The sequence below is a fragment of the Pituophis catenifer genome, unplaced genomic scaffold, assembly GCF_029215685.1.
Source record: "Pituophis catenifer annectens isolate HBS135680 unplaced genomic scaffold, rPitCat1.0.hap2 SCAF_1, whole genome shotgun sequence".
NCBI classification, from domain to species: domain Eukaryota; kingdom Metazoa; phylum Chordata; class Lepidosauria; order Squamata; family Colubridae; genus Pituophis; species Pituophis catenifer.
In genome coordinates, this window is record NW_027256881.1 from 224344048 (window position 1) to 224368854 (window position 24807).

General features: G+C 37.1%; 1 protein-coding gene across 1 annotated transcript in view; it reads left to right on the forward strand.

Moving 5' to 3' along the window:
* The window catches only part of SEMA5B (semaphorin 5B), a 188520-nt gene that overhangs the window by 34893 nt on the left and 128820 nt on the right, over positions 1–24807 (forward strand). Inside the window, exon 3 of the mRNA XM_070957086.1 lies at positions 4961–5006. Within this exon, the coding sequence (XP_070813187.1) occupies positions 4961–5006 (46 nt within the window). The remainder of the gene's footprint in view (positions 1–4960; positions 5007–24807) is intronic.

A 24807-nucleotide genomic window follows, 5' to 3' on the forward strand; every position in this document is an offset into this window, starting at 1 on the left:
TCCCTGAACATTTTGGCTGAATGTGAATCAGAATACTGCCTCCTCTTAGAATCAATAAAGTACAGTAGGGATTTTTGTGTTCAGGAGCATAATTTCATTGTGTTAACGTTGACACAAGTCTTATGACTATAATACAGCTGATAATACACTCAGAATCTCTTTGGTAGTATCTCTTCTGTGAGAGTACAACTGAAGTCCCATAGTGCCTTCTGAAGGCAGGGTGCAAAGATGTTGGAAGAAATCATTTGGGGATGGATTCTTCGGGCTGCTATGATCCTATGTACTGATCATCCTTGACCATTCACTTAGCAAGCCTTCAAAGTTATGATGGCACTTTAAAAAGTGAATTACAACATCAGAATATCCCCATGGTTATGTGATCAAAATTTGGGTACTTGGCAACGGGCATATAATTAGAATGGTTGAATGTCCCAGGATCATATGATTGCCTTTTATGACCTTCCTGGGATGCTTCCGACAAGCAAAATCAAAGGGGAAAACCAGATTTGCTGAACAACTCTGTGATTTGCTTCCTAGTCACATAGCTGCATTTATTTCCTATAATTAGTATGCTATCCATATTGATATTTTTATTACTGTAGTTCTGCTGTATTTCCATCTGATAGCCTTGAAAGAATTAGCTTTAACATTAACATTATTTATTCAGTCAAAATATACAATGTTTCTAGGAGGCGGTCTGTTGCTAGTGCCAAATTCTTCAAATGGGTTATCCAAAACCAATGCATTTAAATAGCATTCTTAACCAGAATGGGAAGGCAAACCTGCTAAACCTCTGGTTGCCCTTCTTAGAGTGAACTGGGACCTGAGGCTTATAAATAGTCACATTTCCCAAGAAAAGTATATTATTTGCTTGATAAATTATGCAGGATAATATTTATTTGCAATAGCAAGACATGAGTGTACAGAAAATGCCCGGTTGAATTGGAATTAAAGCTCAAAGCTAAAAGTATAGTAAGTAAACCAAAATAGGCTCCTAGATTTCACATAAAAAGAAAAGAATATATGCTGAATAATAATGAAAATATAGCTTCGATGGTAATTGCAAAACTTCCACACTCAGAGAAACTGAAAGGACACTGATACTACAGTAGGTAATCATATTATACACACACAGTGGTATGAGTGCATGCACATAAGCACTTGGAGTTTCACATATTTTTAGAGAGTCGCTGAGGCCTCTTGGAGGTTTATCTGTGTCCTCAGGGTCATCTGAGAAGTGCAAATGGGTGTGGAGCCTTCTTGGTTGCAGAATGTTTTTCTTCCCTGTGTTCCTTCACTGTTGAAGACAGGTGCAGGCTGTTAGGGTTGTGTCTGTGTTGTCTGCATCTCAAACTGAAGTGCAAATGGTTCCTGTAGTCTGCAATTTTTTTGGAAATCCATTTATACTCCCACACCATTCGAAGGGTGTTCATTCCAAAGTGCATAGCTAAAAATCTGTGAAGGTTCTCAGTCATCCAGGTCATGGTTGTCCCAAAGGTGCTTTTTTGCTGTGCAATAATGTATCCTGAAATTTTCTTTTTTTAAAGCCACTAAAATAACCAATTACCCTGTTTCCCCTAAAATAAGGCATCCCCTGATAATAAGCCCAATCGGGCTTTTGAGTGCATGCGCTCAAATAAGCCCACCCACCCCCGAAAATAAGCCCTCCCCGAAAATATTTAATCACATGCGCAGCCAGTCCCCGCCATTTCCTCTGGTTAGGGTTAGGGAGACAGAGCTGGAAATCAGGTAAGACGACAAGAGGAGTCCCATCTTGCTCCACGCGCCCCAAAATAATAAGACATCCCCGAAAATAAGGCCAAGCGCTTATTTCAGGGTTCAAAAAAATATAAGACAGGGTCTTATTTTCAGGGAAACACGGTATTATTTACTGGTTAAATTCATACAGCATGGTAAGACATGTCTTATCTCTGGGAATGCAAGAAGCAGAGGAAATGACTCCAAGCCATGGTTTTAACTCTAAGAATACAAGAAACAAAAAAAAGGAATTGTTTTGAGCTTGGAATAAAATTGTTCCACTTGATACATTCTGGTTTCATTTTGTTAAGGGCTGAGATCTGCTGTTGATTGACCCTTGCAGGAATAAATAGATTATTCCAAAAAAGCAAATGAAACAATATAGCACTGCTACCTCAGACTCGGTTAGAAAAGAAATCCTGCCTCAATTTATATTCAAAGTGTAAAAGAAAAGAATGCATACTCCCTTAGATCAATCTTTTTCTCTTTTGAAGCTCTAACAGCACAGGAAAAAGAGCTCAAGAGAAAAAGAAAATCAGGTTTTGTCCGGAAATTATACCGTTTCCACATGACCATTCACAGCATGCAAACATAACAAAATTGAATGAGCTAGCCCAAACCAACATAGTTTTAGCATTTTTAAAATGCTTTCTGAAAATTCCACTGCTATAGGTCATTGTCCCAAAGTCAGCCAATAGGTTCCATCAGCGAGTCTCGATTTAAATCCTAGATCAACACTTTCATCATTGACTTAGACTGGTTGTATATGTGGTTTTATCCCCAAACCGCTAAAATTTTAACCTAAGACTGTCTACTGTTGACCTCACCCCATTCCTAAGAGGTCTGTAAGGGGCTGCATAAGAGCACCAGCGTGCCTACCGTCCCTGTCCTAATGTTCCCTTTATTTGTATTCATTTTATGTATTCAATTCATGCTTATACTTATATATATATTATCTAATGCACACTTGACTAATAAATAAATAAAATATGATCATTCAGAAGAAGCCAAGTCTTTAGTCCTTCAAATTGACGAAAGCAGACAAACACAACATTTTAAATATACAGTGTGCAAAAGAGGTGTATTAATTATGTGATGCAGCAATTGGAGAGAAGTTTGCAGGATGGGTTGACTGCATGCCCAGATACAATTTAAATGCAAGTAATATGCTTAGAACTTGAAATCCCAAGGGTGAAAGTTGGATTCATAAATCACAGCCGTGCTCTTTTGTAATACAGTATCCGGCACTTAAGCAAGTTTTCTTGGCTCTAGAAAAAAAGAGGAGAAAGAAGATCAGGAAGAGGGAGACCGATGAAATGTTAATTATTTCAGAATTAAGTAACATGTGGACCTTGTGGTAGCATTTCCTATCATCTTAAGCTTGGTAATTGAAAGCTGTTCAGATCTGCAGTAGAGACATATTAACTCTATTCTCCTTGTGCTATGGTTTCCATCTAAATGCTGTTTCCAAAAGCTCATATGTGCTTTGAAGGCAGAAAATCTTGGATATAAGAGCCCGGGCTCTGGGTAGTGAAGTAATTGATGGTTTTGAAAAGGTTTGCACTTTTCTCCAGCACTGCTGTCCAGATTCAAATTAGATGTTCCTTTTTTTCACATCCTTGCCTATCTAATTTTTAAGAAAACCTGACTGTGGATCTTCCATATCGAGCATATAATGTGGTTTGCATGAATGGAAGGTACTTAATATTTGGAGCCATTTTAAATTACATCCTGTAGCAGCTGTCTCTGTGTGACAAGTCATTAGTATTCATTTTATTAGTGAATAGAGCGGACTTCATATGTTGACCATCTGTGTGTACTTGACATAAAGAATGCTGTTGTCTTCTGCTTCTCACCCCTCCTTAATTTTTCTGATATTTGAATACTGTCTTTATTATGTGAGGTGGTGATGCTATATTTTGTATATCTTGGTAGACTGTTAAATAAGACTCTTCAGCTCATTGATGAGGTTTCAAACCCCCAAATAATAATGTATGAAAATAATTTGATAACTGATACTTTAAATAATAAACATGTTGATGAGAAAGACAAAAACAAGTTTGAATATTGGACATTGCAGTACCTGGAGAGAGCAGTAGAGAAGAAAAAGAATGGAGAAAATCAGAAAATATAAAGACCTGCAAATAGAAATAGAACAACTGTGTTAAAAGAAAGCAAAGATGGTACCAACAGAATAGGCTCCCTGAGTGCAATCCCAGAACATATGGAGCATGACTTGAATGCCATCAGTATGAGAAAACCACCATCAGTCAATTACAAAAGGCAGCTTTCCATGGAATAGCTTATATCCTGCAACAGTACTTTTAACACTTAAAAACAATTTCTGCCTATACCGAGTCCTTGGGAAGAAATTGATTGGTGGATAAAAATGCTAAACCCAGTTTAAATACCTGGCTGACTGTATGACAAATCATAATAATGGATAGTCTCAAAAAAATAAATCAATAAAACTTGATTAAAAAAAATAATGGATAATCTCATCAAACCTTGGAGATCAATATTGTTTGATTGTTGTGGGGAACCCCGAGTTAGATCTACAGTTTTTCTTGGGTACAAATTTCTTGGTATGGAATTGGAATGATTCTTAAGGCATCAGAGATTTCTGTTTCCTGTATTTGGAGGGAAAATTGTTCTTTATACATAGTGATAACTGTAATTTATTGTCATGATTTTGTTGTACATTGTGATGGGGTAAGCGCCCTTTACTTGCCTCAGCTCCTGCCCACCTAGTAGTTCGAAAGCATGCAAATGTAAATAGATAAATAGGTACCACTTCTGTGGGAAGATAAAGGCATTCCCTGTGCCTTAGCATATAGTCATGGCAGCCTCATGACCACAAAGCATCTTTGGACAACGCTGGCTCCCCCAGCTAGGAAGTGGAAATGAGCACCGTTCTCTAGAGTCAGACACCACTGGACACGGGAAATCTTTATCTTTTCACCTTGTATAGAACAGGATAGAGCCTTTCATAGTTTTCTTTATGTTACATAATTCATTTAAAAACCAGCTTTGTGTTATAGAGCAGTATATATTTGGAATTGTTTGATCCTTCAGGTTTGATTCAGTGCCTATAGAAAATTATGTTCATGTTTTATGATGGTATAATATTTGTGTTTCTTAACTCAGATAAAATATTTTGTATGACTAAACCTTCTCTAATTTCATCTGCTTGCTCACACAGGAACTACCTCTTCAGACTCAGTCTATACAATGTTTCTCTTATTCAGGTAAGTTCAGCCTTTTTCTGTCATTTACTTATTCTGATTATAGAATTAAAAAGCTACATAGCATGTTTTTATAAAATCAATGAACTATATAATAATGGTTATTGGGAATGTGAATTGATATAACCCCTGTTTTGGAAAAATTAGTCTGGTTGATTTGTTTGTAATGTATTTTAAATGTAACATTTTTGTCATTTATAGCCAAGTGTAGTTTACTCTGAGAAGGTAGAGCTGGAGTATGAAAAATGTTCTTGCCCTTTTCTAGCTCAACACTTTAGCTTTGGTCTGTTGACTCAAAGGGGGATAGATGGATGACAAGAAAGGACAACGTGTTAAAAGCAAGGAGGGTTTTGTGATGGATAGCTAGAGCAAGCTTAACTAAAACAATGTAAATACTGTAAATCCTTAGCTTTCCTTAATGCAACATCGGCAGCTTCCAAAGGAGGTCTTCTCTGTACTCGTTCATCATTGCTCTGAGCATTTGTTGGCCCTACTATGAACACAAAATGCTGAGGAGTGAGTTTTGCTAAGTTCCTCAGCTCCTCAACCTGTAAACCTTTCAGAAGGAAATACTGTTCACAGTATATGTCATTCCAGTACTGCCAGCAAAGGCCTAACAAAGTGTAGCAAGAATCAGTGGTCTGAAACTTTTGTAAAGTTTGTTCTGACTTGTTAAAATTATTGTTATGACAACTGCAGTTATATAAATAGAGCTAGGTCAACGTTTATGTTGTTTAATGTCATGAAACTGTACGTGAGTTACAGCTGTGCATGTGGCATATTCTATTGTTTGAGAATTATTGAGGTGGTGTGCTTCAAGCAGGTAATCACAACTCATATTCAAGCTTGTTGGATAGCTGTTGCGAAAGCAAGGCACAATCAGTATCAGCTTTGGGAGATAATAGATTGGTTGCTCTGTCTTGTTCTAATCAAGAGGAAAAGGAGACTGAATTTAGAACAAGATGAGAGATGGTTTCTGATAGTCAGCAGAACGCTGTAGTAAGATACAGATGAAGGCAAAGCTATTCTATAATTCCAGAAGAATGCAATAGTGCTGTGGAAATTGAAATATTTATCTTTGTTTTTTGCTTACTTGAACTGATTCTTAAATAAGGACACAGATTCCAGCACTGTTAATTAAGAATTTTCTGTCACAAATTCTGTCACGTTTGTTGGGAGTGGGTTGAGGAAGAGGAATAACATGCTGTGTGTTCACATACATAAAATTAGTGGAGTTTCTTTAGCTGCTCATTTCAGAAGAATTACTGTTCTACCACTGGTTTAAAATGTTTATTTCATATAAAGGCATTCATTGAATAATTTAATCCTTAATGCAGGAAAAAATTTATTTATCTTTAGCTAAGTGATAGAAACAGTTCTTATTTTTTTCTTGGTTACAATTATCAATAGCAGAGGTACTTGCATGTATGTTCCATGGAAGTTTGATATATTACTAGTAGATCTTCCTCATAACTCAAAGAAAAGTAGGAGTTGCTATTGTCTAACTACAGTATAAACCTGAGTCTCGGAGATCTGGGATTTCTCTTAGCATAATTGAGGCCTCAAGACATTGCATGTGGTCCTCCAACATTTTCTGTATAGCTTTCAGTTTCTAATAAGGAAGAATGGAAGGGTTTTAAGCACATGAAAAACAATCTTAACAACTCTATTTTATTTAATTTTATTAATTATATGTATAACCTGCCTTGTGTCCAGAATCTCCTGGCAGTAAACATCTCATTTCCTTCCTCAGTTTATTTTTCTCATACCTACTTAGCAGGGGTGGGTTCTAAATTTTTTTACTACCAGTTCTGTGGGTGTGCTTATTTTGTGGGTGTGGCTTGGTGGTGGGATAATATGACTGGGTGGGTGTGGCCAACTTTTTTTGTTTTTTTACTTTTAAAAGCATTTTTTCTACAACCTTAAGAGGTTGCAGAAAAAAATGCTTTTAAAAGCCTCTGACGATCAGGCAGCTCAGCTGGGATCGCCAGAGGCTTTTAAAGGCATTTTTTTTTCCTACAACCTCTTTGGCTGAAGAGATTTTAGAAAAAACGCTTTTAAAAGTTAAAAAAAAGCCTCTGATGAGGTGGGCTGGGTAAGCGAGCAGCGACTGGGTTGGGGACCGGTTCAGGGATGTGGGCAGCCAATGTTATTACCGGTTCTCCGAACTACTACAAATTTTTACTACTGGTTCTTGCGAACCGGTGTGAACCGGGAGCAACCCACCACTGCTACTTAGTTGTCTTGAACTATCAAAATGGTATAAATAGTCCACCTTCCTTTATGCTAGTGGTTCTTAAACCGTTTGACCTAATTAGTCCTTTCTCAATCTCAGATAACAACAACAACAAAAACACAACCTCCAAACAGACTCTGTTGTTTTACGTAAGTGCCTTAGCATTATCTGTTCCAAAATGGACCCTTAACTCACAAACAAGCAACAACAAATTGTGTAACCTCAGGATATTCCTAAATTACCCTCAGTTTAAGAAACCTTGCTTTAAACTCTCAGAGGAGATATAGATATTATGCGAAGTTGTACCCCATAACTGTATAGGTTTTTTCATTTCTACCACATACCCCTTTTAGAGAAAAGGGGAATTTCCCTATATTTATACAGTGTATATCTGGTGCAAGCAACCAGAACCACTCATGGATAGACCCAAACAGATATTTTATCTCGCCAGACTGCCTGTCTTCCCTTGGAAAATGACAGATACAGACTTAAGGATTTGATCTCGAACATTTGCTTCTCTGAATGGACTCTAAGTTAGACTGTCTCTTTATTCTCCCTGACGGCCCCCTCCCCTTCAGCCAGGACACTGAATATCCTATCTATCTTTTATTTACACTGGCTACCAGGAGGTACTGCGTGACCTGTTTGTTCTTAGAGATAATAATTGGGCCAAAGTCATCCAAGGAGCGTCCATGGCTGAAGGTTGGATTAAAATCCAAGTGTCCCCAGTTTTCATTCTAAGCTTTAAACACTACAGTACTCTGTACTTGATTTAATATCCTAAATTAAAACCAGTCTTTCTTCTATGCTAATGGCCCCCAATCTTTTGGGCACCAGGGACCGGTTCCGTGGGGAAAGGTTTTTCCACAGACCGGAGGGGGCATGGTTTTGCATGGTGCCTGCATCCCGCAGATGGGGCTTTGCTTTTTTGTGCTGTCTGGTTGCTGGCATGCCATGGATCAGTGCTGGTCCATGGACCAGGAGTTGGGGCCCCCTCTTCTATGCTGCTTAATTTTTAGTGTTATATACAGTCTCCAGCATGGTACAGCATAGTCAAAGGGGGCTCTTGGCCAGAAAAATCTTATGCTCTTATATCTTACTTTGGAAAAAAAATTCAGCTTGATAAGATCATCTGTGATTCAAGATCCATTTTATAATCCTTCAGGGGAAGAGATCTATGGCTATCCAATTGTTGTTGGAATACAATGTCCATCAATCTGACTCTTGATATGGTGTTTCTGGGGGTAATAAAAAATAAAAGATCACAATGGCAATCACAATTACACTTGTGAAAGTGGGTGGAATTTTAATCAAAAAGTTGGGGCTATTATCTTTTTTCTTTTTTCTAAATTTCTCACCCACTGGATTTCAATGTTCATTATATGTGGTTGAGGTTGATTTTGGCCCCAGGAAATCATTTAAATCTTACAGCATTGCTTGAAGCTCTATTTGTCTAAAACGGGTGTCGGCAACCCGCAACTCTGGGCCCATAGAGCTCATGCGGCTCTATGGGCCCCTTGCTGTGGCTCCCTGCCAAACTGGATCCCACCACTGGCTAGCCCTGCCCCTCGCCCTCCCCTCCCAGTTACTCCTCACTTGAGAAGATAAGGGTAACAGCGGCAGATGGAGACTCGCTCCATATTACAGAGCAGGAGCAAAGTGGCCCTGTATTTGCCTCTTCTTCCGGTCCTTGCTGGTGCTGCGAGTACCTCGGTTGCTCGGGGAGACACACGAATTCCTTTCCCCCCCGAGACACTGGCCCGGCCCGACTGTGGCTGACGCTGGTACTCTCATCGTCTCCATGGCCTGCTCACTGCTCTTGCAGCGCCTTGCACAGCACACTTAAATTTAGCGCGCTTCCTCCTGGAGCCCATTACAACGAGGAGCATTGCTGCAGCCGGGCCGGGCCAGTGTCTCAGGGTGGAGAGAAAGTCACGCATCTCCCTGAGTGACCAATGCTCCGCATCATAATAGGCTCCAGGAGGAGCAGGGGATGCGCCATGTTACTGGGTGGGAGTGAGTGATGTCGATTTGGCTACACCCACACAGGTTTTGTGGCTCCCAGTGTTTTCTTTTCTGTGGGAAACAGGTCCAAATGGCTCTTTGAATGTTTAAGGTTGCAGACCCCTGGTCCAAAACTAGTGAAAAGTATTAAAATGAAGCAGATGAATTTTGCTTAAAAAAAATCTTGTTTTATTAAAGGTTCTTGTTAAATTAAAGCACATTTAATATAGATATCATGTGATTTAAAATACAGTTTGATTGAGGCTTCTATTTTTTTTCTGCTAGAATATCCTAGTTTTTCTTGGGTGTTTAAAAAAGCCTTGTTTTCAGGGAACTTCCAACACTGTAAGTCGAGATTTTGTTTGTTCTTTCTCTCTCTCTCTTTTCTGAAAAAAAAAAAAAAAACTTAAAGAGAAATAAAGCAGTTTCAAGCACACAGCTGTCAAAGTAAGTATTTTGAAATATAACTGCTATCTATCAGAAACGATGTTAAAGCTAAGGCTGAGAGATCCTGTTTTTTTCTCCTTTAATCGGAAAGCTAACATTTTCTGCTATTTAGCATATGATAGTCATTCATCATACTTGCTGTATTTATTTATCCTCTCTGTCACTGGGGTGGTGGTGGAAGAACCTCATACCTTTGAACAAAGAAGCAGTGTTATTTTCCATAGAATGTTCCTTTTTTCTTCTAGACAACAGTCAGGATTGTGGTTGCTGTGGAATTTGCTTTTATTATTATTATTATTTTTTAACCCTAGGATATCTCTGACTTTCAGATTAGCTCCCACTCTTCCATATCGATGGGAATATGCCATACACCTCAAAATCCTAACAGGAAAATTAAATACATCCTGCACACTTTCTTCAGTGTGCTGAGGCTTTTAAAAGGGGGTTCAAACCTAATCCTTTGCATTCATACAAAAAGACATTTTACTGCAGGCTCCACAATTAAGAGATTAGTGGAAAGAGTACTTTGAAAACAACATCCTCCTAGCATGTTTTTTTAATGATAAAATTAGAATTGACTGAGTAAAGTGTGTTTTTAATGCGATACATATAAAGAGAGGTTCTCTGGTACATAATTATGTTCTTTCCTTCTGCACATCAGCCCACATCCTCTTGGTTCTTGATGATCATCTATTGGTGGGAGGGGCTGAAGCATGGGGTAGGTACAATCTACTCTCTCTCTTTGACATCTTTCTTTTTTTTTCCTTCTGACATCCTCTTCTCTCTCTTTTCTTTTTTTCCTTTCTTTCTCATCCCCATACATGCTGAGGGAAGGATCGATCACCCCTGCCAAAGTCCCTTGCAAAAGGATTTTGAAATTAGGCTGAGAAATAGTAAGTCTGATTGATTTCAGAAAGGTTCACTCTCTTGTAAATGTGCTCGGGATACAGCAGCCATGGGATTGTGTGAAAAAGATGCAGCTGCTTGAAGGTGCTGTAGACAAATATTGCATTCATACCACATTCATCTCTGTGCATGTTCATTCATTCATTCACACACTCACTCACTCACTCTATTCATTCATTCATTTACTCACTTCATTCATTCATTCATTCATTCACTCACTCACTCACTCACTCACTCTATTCATTCATTCAGTTACTTCATTAATTCATTCATTCATTCACTCACTCACTCACTCCATTCATTCAGTTACTCACTTCATTCATTCACTCACTCACTCACTCACTTTATTCATTCATTCAGTTACTCAATTCATTCATTCATTCATTCATTCAATAAATTTGTATAGGTGCCGAATCAAAATGCAACTCTGGGTACCTAGCAATAAATACAACAAATTTCATAATGATGGAAAACAAACATGCCTATATGCCTATTTGGTCATGCCTATATGACTAAAACTCCACAAAAAACAATTGGCACAATAAACTGCATTCTTGGAGACCCTTTGGGGATTGAATCTGAAGCACAGCCTACTCAGGAATACCACCTTAGGAGGAGGAAGGAGGATTTAGTATGCTTAACACATTGAGTTGTTTATAAAACTAATAAAGGCAAATAAATATAAACAAACTTTGCAAGGCTAAACTTCACATACTAAGATAGAGTTTCTTAATATGGAAACCTCGCAATAACAATGCTCTTGATAATAGATCACACGGTGTATTTGGTAAGGTTCCAAAAGCAGACATATTCATGGTGGGCAGCTAGTAGAACCCAAATTTCTTTTTTATAACCCGCAGAAGTCCTTTTGAATATGTTGATTTCATATCATATTAAGTTGAAAGCTGTCATGCAAACTAAAAATACGCTTTATGAAATAATAAATAAAAACTTTGCGGTCTCTTATCTTCTTTAAAAAATGCTCGGTCTCATACTTTGTTCACATGCCCCACTAAGTTTGCATCATTTCTTTGCCAACTTTGGCCATTGACATCTTCCAAATAATAGGGTGGCCTATGCTGGTTTAGAAGCATTCTCTATTGTTACTGTTTGCCTTCGCTTTGGTTTTAAATATGTTTGGTTTAATTCAGTGACTATGAGTGTTTGTTAAAATGCAGTCAAGAAGCGACACTGAATATCACTCTGAGTTCTTGTCTCCAGCTAGTTTCCTTGTAACCTTCAGGGTGCATTTTACCGCTTCCTAAGCAAACCTGACAGTCCTAATACCAGGTGGACAAGCAAATTGTCATATTGCCTAGGGAAAGAGAGTGGAACCCAGCTGCTGGGAGGAATGGGAGGGGGGTGATTGGAAAGGTCAGTCAGTAGAAAACAGTACCTGGGTTTCAAAGCTTTTTTTTTTAATCAAAAACCAAAAATCAAAGAGTGATTAATGGCCCAACTAATTTGGCTTCATCTACACATTTGTTTGGAGACAGGTCACGAATTGCTTTAAGGAAAAAAAAAAATCCCTATCTTATGGCATTTTTTTTCCAGAAAAGAATGATATTCTGAACATAAGCAATTACCTGAGACATAGCCACCCTTCTTTCTATGTCACAGTGAGTGATGATGCATAATTCCTTATCTAGAACACATATTTCTGTTTTCCCCCTTTGGCAATTATTTATTTATTTTCCCTGCTTCATTGTATTTCCTCATCGTACCTTGAATTTTGTACAAGCAAATCTTCATTCAAAGTCACTATTCCATTATCACTAAAAGAATTGTATCAGAGTCACTCTGAGAGTGAGATAGGTGGTATCTCAACTTGATAAATAAAATATAATAAGTAAATCATTCTATGTTTTCGTATATATTTAATTGGCTAGGCAAATAAATAAATATATCCACTCATGTATTAACAGCAGGAGTGTATTTGAACAGGTAAATGCTGAAGGTCACATATTTAGCAGATGTCCTGTGTAAATGTTGTATCATTTTCTCTGCTTCCACTAACAAAATGCAAATGATTTTGACCTGCACTGCTTTCTGGACCATTATTGTACCCTCTGCCATTCACTACCATTATCCCACCCAGACCATAGTATATTTGCAGGGGAAGGAGGCACCAAAGATCTTAAGAATCAGGCACAAATTACAAGAGTCAGTAAATCTGATTTATCCTATTTTCTTGTGAGTGAAAAATATATAGAACCTCTTTTGACTCTTTGGGATTTCAAGAATGTGTCCACCTAATTTTTGTGGCAATAATACAGAAGCTGTTCACTTTTTTTCTTCTTCTGGGATATTTCTTTGACTTTCTTGGGATTTCCTACTGGACTTACCCTGTTGGACATTTGAAATAAGCCAAATGTATACAGTACCTAGTTGTGAATTAGAAATGAGAGTGATGATAAACTTCATAGCCCTTGCTAGACACCACAAATTTTTCTTACACTTTTTCCTGATGCAAGGGAGCTAAATCATTTAAAGGGCTTACTTAGGCTCATTCCTGCTACATTTTACAAACTGTTTTTATTTGGTGAGCAAAAGGATTAGCTCCACTTTGTCAAAAGGATTTGTTTGAATCAGTGCTAAAAAGTAATTATGAGATACATAGGTTTGGATCCTCAGAGCTTTGTGGAGTCAGTAAGCCTCATTTATCTTATCCTGGTGGGACCTGAACTTGCACAAATGCACATCTGAAATGCTAGCAGCATGGCCACACAAATCCATTACTTATCATTATTAGACATTTTCTTCTGTCTAGGTCCTCGCCATCCACTGACTTGAAATAGTTATGTCTACTGTTAATTTCATTTAAATAACACTGAAAATGTCATAGACTGTCCTTATTCACCCAAAGCCTATTTTGTTCCCTGGAGATTTGTGCTCAGTCTTTTTCTTTTTTTTTTTAATTACACTAAGAGGTATCTATCCAATGTCAAATTTTAGTTATACAAGGTTATACAGCTTACTAGATAGGAAAATGTGACATGTGTAAAGAAAACTCAAATTCAACTAAACCTGAGAATCTAAAATGTTACCATTTCTGGGTTGTTTTCCTTTTGTCCCAGTTGTGATTTTAAAAACATTATTCATTTGCTAAATTAAGCTAACATGGGACATGCCCTTTAGTGACTCTGTACTATACAGTTGAACTTATCCCTTACTGAGTATTCAGTAACAATAAATTCTACACTAAATAGTAAGGTAGAAATGTAAGACAGAATTGAGTTAAATTCCCTCAGTACTGTTTCAAAGGATCAATCTTCCATCTTTACTACATTACATTTCAGCATGACCTTTAAAGGTATATGTTACAGGTATCTTGTTGGAAATAAGTGTGAAATTACAGCAATCTGATCTTGCTGTTTTGCAAAAATACACTTCTCAAAACTAAAATGAAATAAATCCTTAGTTTGTCAAGACACTTACAACTCAATGTCTGTCCTCTGTGTTTGTGTTTTTGGGTACATACACCCCCATATTCGTTAAGGTTTTACCAAAACTAACTCTTAACACAGCAACATTCTTATTTTAGTTGCACTAAAAATAAGTTTTACATATATAACAAATTTGCCATATAACTCAGAATAATAACAGCCTTTTAAAATAGCCTCCACATTATTGTGATTACAAACTTTTTGTTCTAGTTATATACGTACAAGATGTAACTTGTCAATTGAAAAACAGAAATTAAGTAAAACGAGCAGATTAAAGTTCCAGTTGTGTATTATCAATAATGTGTGTTTTGCTTCTTTGTCAATTGATTGGGTAAAAGGCTTACCCTCAATCTTTTAATAGATATTTAATAATAAACTTGCTTTTTTAATATTCAGAACTTCTCTACTTATTAGCTGCAATAACTTGGGTAATATTATTGCAGAGCTACATAATATATTTTGTTTTATAAGTGAAGCTGTTTTTCCACATAAACTGGCTGATTCAGTATTATATAAATGTATTCCATAGTACTTTATGCAGAAGATAGCCTCACTCTAATCACCGGGCCTTATTAGAAGGAAATATATAGGATTGCTATCATAGCCTGTAATAAACCAGTGGTTCTTTAAAGTTTGTCTCTTAAGCTCAGAGTTGAGTTCCAGCATGAAAATAATAACAATTTGGGGGTTTTTTTTAAGAAAAAGGACATACATATATTTACTGGTGTACTTTTACTATGGACAGTTGGCTTAGTTAACCTTGTGAAAGTGAAAATGGAGAAAGAAATGAGAGATTTAAGTCCATTTGGGATTGGCATTAATTTCCATTTGTACAGATCTAGAACCACAGAATCTCCCTCAAACCTTTTGGTTTGAAGAATCTCATATCTCTACAAGGTATTAAACAAATTACAAGGTCTCAGCTTTGTTGACGGTAAATACCATTAATCCTTCTCCTTTAATAATTATTTTCAAGTGACTACCTCACTTTGCAAGAATGTACTCAAAAATGTAGCATGAAGGTTCTCGGCAGATTGAATGATCAAGTGGGTTCTTAATATTCTGTAATTAATTGTACCAGTTAGTGTTGTGTTACCATTGTTTGTATATTAAAATAAGGCATATCAGGTAGTACTTTCTAATTTGAAATAACTAACCAAAAATGTTGTGCAAGATAAACTTTTGTAGATTATAGTTTTGATTTCTAGTGGTGTTGCTTATTTATCCTTATAAGTACATGAAAAGGGGAGAGTGAAGTAGAGGGTAATCGAGTATATCTATATGGGATAGTATTCATTATGAAATAGTCATAGTAGCATTACTGAAACCGTTACCAGTGGAAGAAAAAGCTGTCTCCTTGTTGATCTCCCTAATTAATAGAATCAAGCTTCCCATTTTAGTTCCACAAATCCATGCTGTTATTTTGCTTGAAATTCTATATTAGGAGATATGAGAAATGTTCTTCTTAAGAGATTCTGAAAGTTGCCCTTTCTAATGATGAATGTGTATCTGTTAATTAATTTTCACCCAGATGGAACTGTTTGCCCTATTTTTCCCTATATGGGACAGTGTGAAGATGACACAGTTATTATCTATTGTTATTTGTGAGTCTTCACTGTGCTTATTCTTCAATTAGGAGTTAGTGAAGATGTATGGCATTTGGCAGGCAAGGTGATTTTTAATACACAAGACAAATAAGTGCTACATACACCCAATCCCATTTCTGTACATAACTTGGCCAGGCACATTGGCTCCGGGGGTGTAGACATTTCCACTTAATACCATATATTATTCAAGTCACTCATATAGCCTAGATCCTACACCTCATTCACACTCTGCTACCCACCTAGAAGGTAAAGAAAAGGGTGGCAAATCATGTCCCCATTACAACAAGCAAGGTCATGTTCTTCCTGTCATTCTGTAGGTTGATATTGTTGACTAGGGTCACAAATCTTGGACTGAAGGTTTGATTAAAATGCCAAGAGGAAAAACAGTTTAAGATTATTTTAAAGGTGTCCATGTTTTTGAAACTCAGGTTCTTCTATCTTAGCTTTCCTATCCTTGCCCATAGTTTTTAAATGATGTCTTGTAGTCTGATGGCTGTAAGAGAGAGGGGGGAGAGGGGGAAGAGAGAAGGAAATAATTTCAATATTTACATTTTTTCCTAATTTTTTATTGTGCTCATTCAACAAAGCATAACTAAAACTGACTATGGCTCAATGCAATTTGGATTGACCCTAGGCATAATAGATCTTCTTGTCTTTTTGTATTGGATCTGTGGGCAAGTAGCAATTTGGGAAAAAATAATATGCCACCTTTTTCCAAATGGAAAGCCAATGGGGATATTAGATTTCGTCTGCAGGTGAGCTTAGTTCGTGGCTTCTCTGCAGAGTATAACAGAGTTGGAAGGGATCTTGGAGGTCTTCTAATCCAACCTCCTACTCAACCAGGGGACTCTATACCAGGGGTGTCAAACTCACGGTGTCAAACTTCACGGTGGCATCACATAATGGATCGGGACTTTTTTCCTCTTCGCTAAACCGGGGGTGGCCAGCACATGACGTATCTGGCCCACGGGCCAGGAGTTTGACAGCCCTACCCTATACCATTCTGGATAAATGGCTATCTAGTCTCTTCTTATAAACCTCCATGATGGTGCACCCACAACATCTGAAGTCAACCTGTTGCACTTGTTAATTGTTCCCGCTGTCATGAAGTTTCTTCTTAGTTCCAGGTTGTATCTCTTTTTGATAAGTTTCCATCCATTACTTCTTATCTCGCTCTTAAATGCTTTGTTCCCTCTTCTTTGTGACAGCCCCTTAAATATTGGAATATGCTATCATGTCACTCCTTAGTCCTTCTCTTCATTAGACAAACCAAGTTTCTGCAGCCATTCATCATGTGAATATCATTTTGAAAGACAAGAAATGAAAAGGACAGCTATTACATGAGACATTTTGGGGAAGGTGCATTAGCAAGCCAATTTGAAGAAATTAAGGTATAAAGATTTCAAGATCCAGTGAGCCACTTCGCTACAGGACTGGGCTACTTCAGTAATTGCCTTGGTTTCTGATGTACTGAATTTCAGTAGCATCCTTCCTTTCCTGTTTAGCTACTGATAGAAAGAGTGGATTAATTAAACAAGCAAATGAAAGAAACAAGTGATGAGATTTGAATGTGTTGAATAGAAAGGTAGTCTGTTACAGTGATTTGATTAAGTCTTCTATGTCTTTGAAGGGTGATACAGGTTCCATATAGAATATATTGACATTGTGGTTACAGCTGATTTATATTTTAAATCCAGTTTTCTTCCAAGAGATTAGTGAGTAATCTACTTTATATTCCCACAGTATTCTCTGAGTCAGTTTAAGATGAAAAGTACGGGAACAGTCTGAGATATTCATATGAACTTCATGGCTGAGTGGAGTTTTAAACAAGGGTGTCTCTTTTCCTACATTTGCCTTTCCCATCAATCGCCTTTTGTACCACTGAGTGTATCAATTGATGACCCTGGCCCAGGTACTTCAGCATTATGGAAGGCATGATTAGAGTTTTATCTGTGCTGAGTTGGAATTATTGCTGCAGTAAAGCGCTCTCCTTTTTGAAAACTGTGGTGATTCTTCCATGGTTAAAGCAGAAAAATAGGCACATATTCCATTGGATTCAAAAGAAACTTTGTAAATCCAAAGAGCTACACAATTGAGTTAAATATTTGCAATGTATGAAGGAGGAGAAAAATGTGATATCTTCCATTCTTTAATTATGGTTGCATGGCGCAGAGGACAAACTTCATATGGCTTTACTGAATATAACGTTTCCAAACAATTTTATTACATTTTACAAAACATACACTTTAAAACATAAATTAGCAATTAAGAGAAATAATAAAGAGCAAAAAGAAACAGGGGATAGAAGCATGAAAAAGTATAAAGAAAAAGAAAGGAAAACACACGTTTATTCAAAGAATAACTTTTGACTTCTTCCAAGGATATAAGGAATGCTTACGTTTGACTCTTAATTTTAAAACTATAATAAAGTGTCCATTTGCTCCCCACCCCAAAGGAAAGGAGAAATACATTTTAAAAATATATTTCTCCTTTTTAAATTTTAACAATCTTCAAATCCGTAAGTCAAAATTTGATTTTTCTCGACCTCCTGCAAAAAATCCAGAAAAGGACTTTTGTCTCATGCTGCTTTTTCAATAGGCAACCAAACTGTTTTTTCCTTTAGGTAGAAGAAGAGACAATTTTGCTTCTCATCCAAGGTTTCTTCTTCTTCCTCAAAAAAAAAAGCAGTTCGGTTGCCTATTGAAAAAGCAGCATGAGGCAATGTGACCTGAATGACTGAGAATCTCCTCAGACTTCCAATTACAAATGAATTTCTTAAGTGATTTTTCTCTCATGAGGCTGTTAGCTTGGCCAACCTTGCCAGTTCTGTCATCTTTATTAATCACAATAGAGGAATTGGCTTTACTGAATATAACTATGGATAATGTGTCAGAGATACATGTTTTATGAGATACCTGAGAGGATGAAGTGCTGGCAGAACTAAATAAAGGAAATAAAGGCCAGCTAAAAAAGCTAAGAACTTTTTTTTTGAAATTTTCTAAAATTGTGTTATCTTAATAAAAAATTACTTTGTGAAAGGAATTGCAGAAGATCCTAAGCAATGATTCATAGATGTACCAACTAGGATAACATATCAGTGTACATAAAGAGGCATGAATTTGCTTCAGAGGGATGACTATTCCATTTACTTCTCTCTTCTTTTTCTGTAGAACTATTAGCAGTTTTCTATTAATGTCTTTTGAGGTGGGCAGTTATAGTAAACATTAATCAAATCTGTTTTTATAAAAATATATTGGTTTAATCCATAATTTTCAAGTCTATCAACAAATAAGTTTGGCATTACTTCTGTTGATTAAGGAGCTATAATATAGGAAATTATCCTCCCCCATACGTATTTGTTTCCAATTATGTGTAGCAAGATGTCCCTGGGAAGTATATAGAGAATACTAGAAACAGGTTTTGCCCAGAATAAGTACTCTGCTTCTTGATGTGAACATTTTATGTACTGTAATTATTGCATATCATAAGAACATTATTTAGATTGTGCAGAACAGAATGGCCCAGTCCTAAAACAGACCAATCCAGATATTCAAGGGTAGGTTCATCTATTTTAAAGTTTTTTTTAGGGGAAGGGGTTGATCACATCCAAAATAATTTTACCTGCTTTCTATTCTGGAGTACAGTATTCATTTTGGGAAATAGCTGAACCATCTCTGGGACATTCAAATCTTTCCATTCTAGGTAGCAAATTAGATATTACAGAAACGAACCATGCTCTTTAGCACATAATTGGTATTTTTGGGGTTCCTGAATAAAAGATTATTGTTTATTGGAGTGAGTGTTTTGTGTTTCAATATCAATTATTCAGAATCTGAAGTTTAGCTGAATTCTGATTGGCTGTGGTGAGAATCCAGGTGTCCTCCTAAATGATTTTCATCCTGATCCAGTAGGCTGTTACATGTTTGACATTCAGTTATATATTTCAAACTCTAATATAGTTTGAGTTAATTGAAAGGAAAAAATAAATGTATTGCCTTTTCCAGCTTGGTGCCCAGTTGTCTAAAGTTGTCTTAATTCCTTGCATCTTGACTATTTTGGCAAAAATCTTATTTCTATCCACACATACTATATACCAGTGATGGCTAACCTTTTTGCCATCACGTGCCAGGAGAAGGGGGGCAGGGGAGGTTCACGTGCGCGTGTGTCCACACCCATAATTCTATGCGCTCTGCCTTTCGCATGCGTACGCAACACCCTGCCCCCCACTCCTGGCATGCGATGGCCTGATAGGCCCGTTTTTCTTTCTCACCTGGCTCCAGATCCTCTCTATGCATCTAGGAAGGCTGAAAACAGCCTTTCCCACTCCCTCGGAGGCCCTCCGGAGGCCTGAAATGGCCCATTTCCTAACTCCCGCTGGGACAGGAAGCCTCTCTAGGAGTCTCTGGAGGCTGGGGACAGCAAAAAACATCAGTACCTGTCCCACCGGGAGTTGGGAAATGGGCTGTTTCAGGCTCCGGAGGGCCTCTGAGGGAGTGGGAAAGGCTGTTTTCGCTCTCCCCAGATGCATAGAGAAGATCTGGAGCCAGGTGAGAAAGAAAAACAGGCCTCGCCCCCCCCAGGCCCTCCGGAGGCAAGAAACAGCCTGTTTCACTATTTCTGGTGGGCCCAGAAGGCCCGAAAATCACCTGACCGGTGCACACATGTGCGCCAGAGCTGAGCTGGCATGCCCACTGATATGGCTACGCATGCCACCTGTGGCACGCATGCCATAGGTTCGCCATCACGACTATATACTGTATACACTGATCCAAACCATTTTCCTCTTTCTTTGCACTCAGTCTTCTTTACCCAACTGGTGGTAATAAATATTTTTCTGTGAATTCCCGGGCACTACAACTATAGTTTTTGGTTTAGGGCATTTTTACTACAAATTCCTACAGATAAGTTTCTGTGAACATGTAAATCTGTCTTCCTCAAGTGACCTTCATATTGGCCTATTTCACCTCCAGAGAGCACCTGATATTGGCTGTGCTGGTTGGGGATTATGGAAGAAGTGATACATGATACTTGAGGAATCTTGGATTGATAAAATAAATAGCAACATGATATAAATCTAATAGAGTTGACCAACAAAATAGAGCAGGCTAAAGCCACATTAAGTTAGATTTTGCTGACATTTGAATTTCTCCCATACTAACATCTAAATTTGCATTTTGATTTTCTGGTCTTTGTCCTTCATTATCACTTTAGTAATATATATTTGCAAGTGAGAAAGAAAGATGGCAATGGGACTGAAGCAGATTATATGTAAAATTGTAACATGACATAACAGCATTGAGGGGAAAAAAGACCAAAATATTTGGCAATAAAAGACTTACAAAACAGCCTTGACATTACTGTTTCTTATCAAGAGAAGAAATAAGTATATTCCTTTCCTATTATTGGGAAGGAGACTAGTTTGGTATATGTCCATGATAGTTTTCAAAGAGAAGAGGATTATAAATTGGCTATTTCACTTAGCCTAGCCTATATTTAACAGATTGCAAAATTAAACTTGTGTGAAGTGTCTGATGTATCACAGAAGAATACACTGCTACTGTGTATGTCATATGGAAATGCATCAGGTCAATGATTGTAGCAAATTTGATTCCCAAAAGCACAATCAAGGAAAGATGGCATATACTAATCAATCCTTACAAAGCAATATGAAGTTTTGAATGTCACATATCTTAACCTTTAAAATTATGAGAAAATACTCTACAAATAACCTTTTAAATTTTTTATAGTTTCAGGGGATTTGGTTTGTTCCAGAAATTATTTTCACCCCTAAGAAATTACAACACTTGCGGTGTTGGACAATAGAATTCTCTTTGTTTCTTTACCCATTCCTATGTGTTCCTTTGGGAACCCAGAAATTAAGTTGTCAAACTCCCAGCCCACAGGCTGGATGTGTCATGTGCTGGCCACGCCCACGCCCGGTTTAGCAAAGGGGGAAAAAATCCCGATACGTCACGTGACGCCGCTGTGACGACATGAGTTTCACACCCCTGAGCTATGCCATGAATGAATTGTGGGTGTTAGAGCAAAATGTCATACTGACCGAAATTTTTGTACATTAAATTTTGCATTGGAAATCATTTTCTAACGGACATTAAAATATAGAATCAAGTTTACTAATACTTGATTTCATTCAGTGATATAGTGAGAGGGGATCAGAAATATGTCTTTAAAGAATGCATTAATCATTAAACTCTTAAGCAAGGATAAAATAGCCAGGATTCTCTACAATTGTGCAATACTTACTGTATGTAGCAGCACCATACCTGTGAAATATGAATTTTGCACGTGATTGAGTTTCATAACATGTTTACAACCAGGATGAGGAAGTTTGTATGCCACTGTGAAGATTTTATGCCATATGCTAATCAGAAGAGAGCAATGAAAAGAGTAGTTTAGTTTGCTTCTTTCTTTTTTATCCATTAAGAATTTCATGGTTTGCAAGGGAATACCATTATATCTTCTGTTCAAAAGAGCTCAGTGTTGATATTAAAACAAATTTAATACTTTTCTGTATTTTGGGATTAATAATGATATTGGGTAATTATATTGCCCTCTTACAAAATCACAAAACTCCAAATTGTAAGAGAGAACATTAGATTTTCCAGGAAGTTCTCCTAGTCATTTCTCTAAGCAGCTTCACACTTCACATAATCAATCAGAAATGTCCTCCAAGAATCTCAACCCAAAGCCAAGCTTTCATTTTTACTGGCACCAAACCAATTTCTCTTTTAAATGCTATAGGCACTAGGTATGTTCATTTTTATGCCCAGAAAATATATTCAAAATTCTAGTTTAGAATACACACATACATAGTCACAACAGAGTAAAAAGTAAGATGGCAGAATTAAATTGTTAACCAGCATTCTGGTTTTAAAAAATAATTGGGCAGAATTCAGTCATATCCGTGCAATGTAGTACATGCTTCCATGGCAAGCAAAATTAGGGTTTTTTTTAAAGGATTACTTGAAAGGTTAAGTGGAATTGACTTAACATGCATCGTCTTATGACTGAACCTGCAGCATAATGCAGTTATTGTGTATGCGGAACAAGGGCCCTCATGAAGTTTCTGATTTGTAACTCTCAGCATTTGTGATCATTGGTTGTAGTTCAACAGCCACACTTGGAAGACCACACTTTCCCCTATTCCAGAGCTACTGGGATTTGTAATAGAGCAAAGAGAAATGTGGAGCAGATACTCATGAACAAGTTCAACATCGCTCATCTTGCAGAGCAGCTTCTAAACCGACTTACTTAGAACAGAAAGGAATAGTCTATTTGGGATTTCAGAAACAATAATCTAAAAGCTATATAATCACTCCTAATGTATCCAGATTTTATTTACTGTTTCCTATCACAATCAAAATGCAATGTTGTTTTATTCCTTTAACTTTTGACTAATTATATATAATTGCGACACATGAAGCAAGTTATGTACAATGACAACCTCTCCTAGGCACATAAATGTTTCATTTCTGATTCAATAACCATTATTTTAGAAAAATATAACTTTTCTGATTTACGCATCAGTACCGACAGAAGATAATATTTGTAGCTCAGGGTTGAACTGTGGTATCCTTGGTGCTCTCTGAGATTGGTTGTTTTCTTGCAGATGTTTCATTATCAAACTAGGTAACTTCATCAGTGCTGGTAGGGAGTGAATTTTGCTCTCATTCTATATACTACTGTAGTGGTTTTCCCTGTCAGTGTTGGTGGAAATTATCTCGGTGGTTCCTTGATTGGACACACATCAGTCTTAAGTGACCAGTCGTATGTTGAGGGCTACCTGTATTTTTGCTCTTTTAGTTTTGCAATATTCTTGGACTTAACAAAACAACCTGTTTTGAGGACATCATGTCTTTTTAGATACAGCAATTTTGCTATAGAAGTATCATTTAATTAAGATCCTATATTATTGAAAAGAAAAAAAAAGTTTAATGTTATTTCAAATCATGCAGTGAACATGATGATCAACAATGAGAGCCAGTTTGGTCTAGTGGCTAAGAGGACCAGGCTAGAAACCAGGAGACTGTCCCACCTTAAGCATGAAAGCAGGCTGGGTGAAGTTAGACCAGTCACTATCTTAACACAACCAACCTCACAGGTTTGTGATTGTGGAGAAAATACGAGGAAAGAATAATATGAATGCTTGTCACCTTAAGTTATTTATTAAAATAAAAAACGTGCTAGACAGACAGACAGACAGACAATAGATAGATGATAGATAGAACCATAATTGCCTTTGCATCCTCTTAAGTGAGTTCTACTTATGTCATACAATAGAAAATTTTTGCCTGTTTAGAATTTGATAGATATTGCTAAGGAAAGTTAAAACATGGTAATTTTCTGCATACCCTGAAGAAAGTGATTATGTAACTCTGTACTGGTGAAAATTACATGAATCATGAATCTAGACCAGAGGTGTCATATTCGCGGCCCGCGGGCCAGATGCATCATGCGCTGGCCACGCCCACTCCCAGTTTAGCGAAGGGGGGAAAGTCACAATACATCATGTGACAACAATGTGATGCCGTGAGTTTGACATCCCTGATCCTCCCTAAGGGAGGCTGAATATAGTCCAACATCCATAAAGATTTTTATTCATATTAAGAGGAGACCTTAATTTTGCGTTGTTTAGAAGAAAGTTGTAAACTTGAATTATAAGTCATATCTCTTCAGTTACTATCAAAAAATAATATTTGAACTATTTATTTAAATATTTGAACTATTTCTTTGCTATCCCTCAAGAAAGTCACTGAATGTAGCAGTGATTTATTATTTGTTCAGTATAATATGTATTCAATTTATTTATGTACTGAGAACTTACATTAGGTTTTTCTTCCCTCAGGCATGGCTGTTTTCATTTCCAGATGGTTATGATTTTCTAAATTATTTCTGAAGAGCTGTAAGGTATAGGAGACAATCATGATAGATATTAGAAGAACATTTTGTTTCATTTCAAATGTATTATGCCAATGTTTATTTGCTTCATAGATTCATAATACAGAATTGAAAGGGACTGTTTAGGTCATGAAGTCCAGGTTCTTTCTTAATACAGAATACTCCAGCTATCCCCTAAATCAGGCTTCTCAAACTTTATTGTAACCCCCTAAAACAGTATTGTAACCCCCTAAAATGAC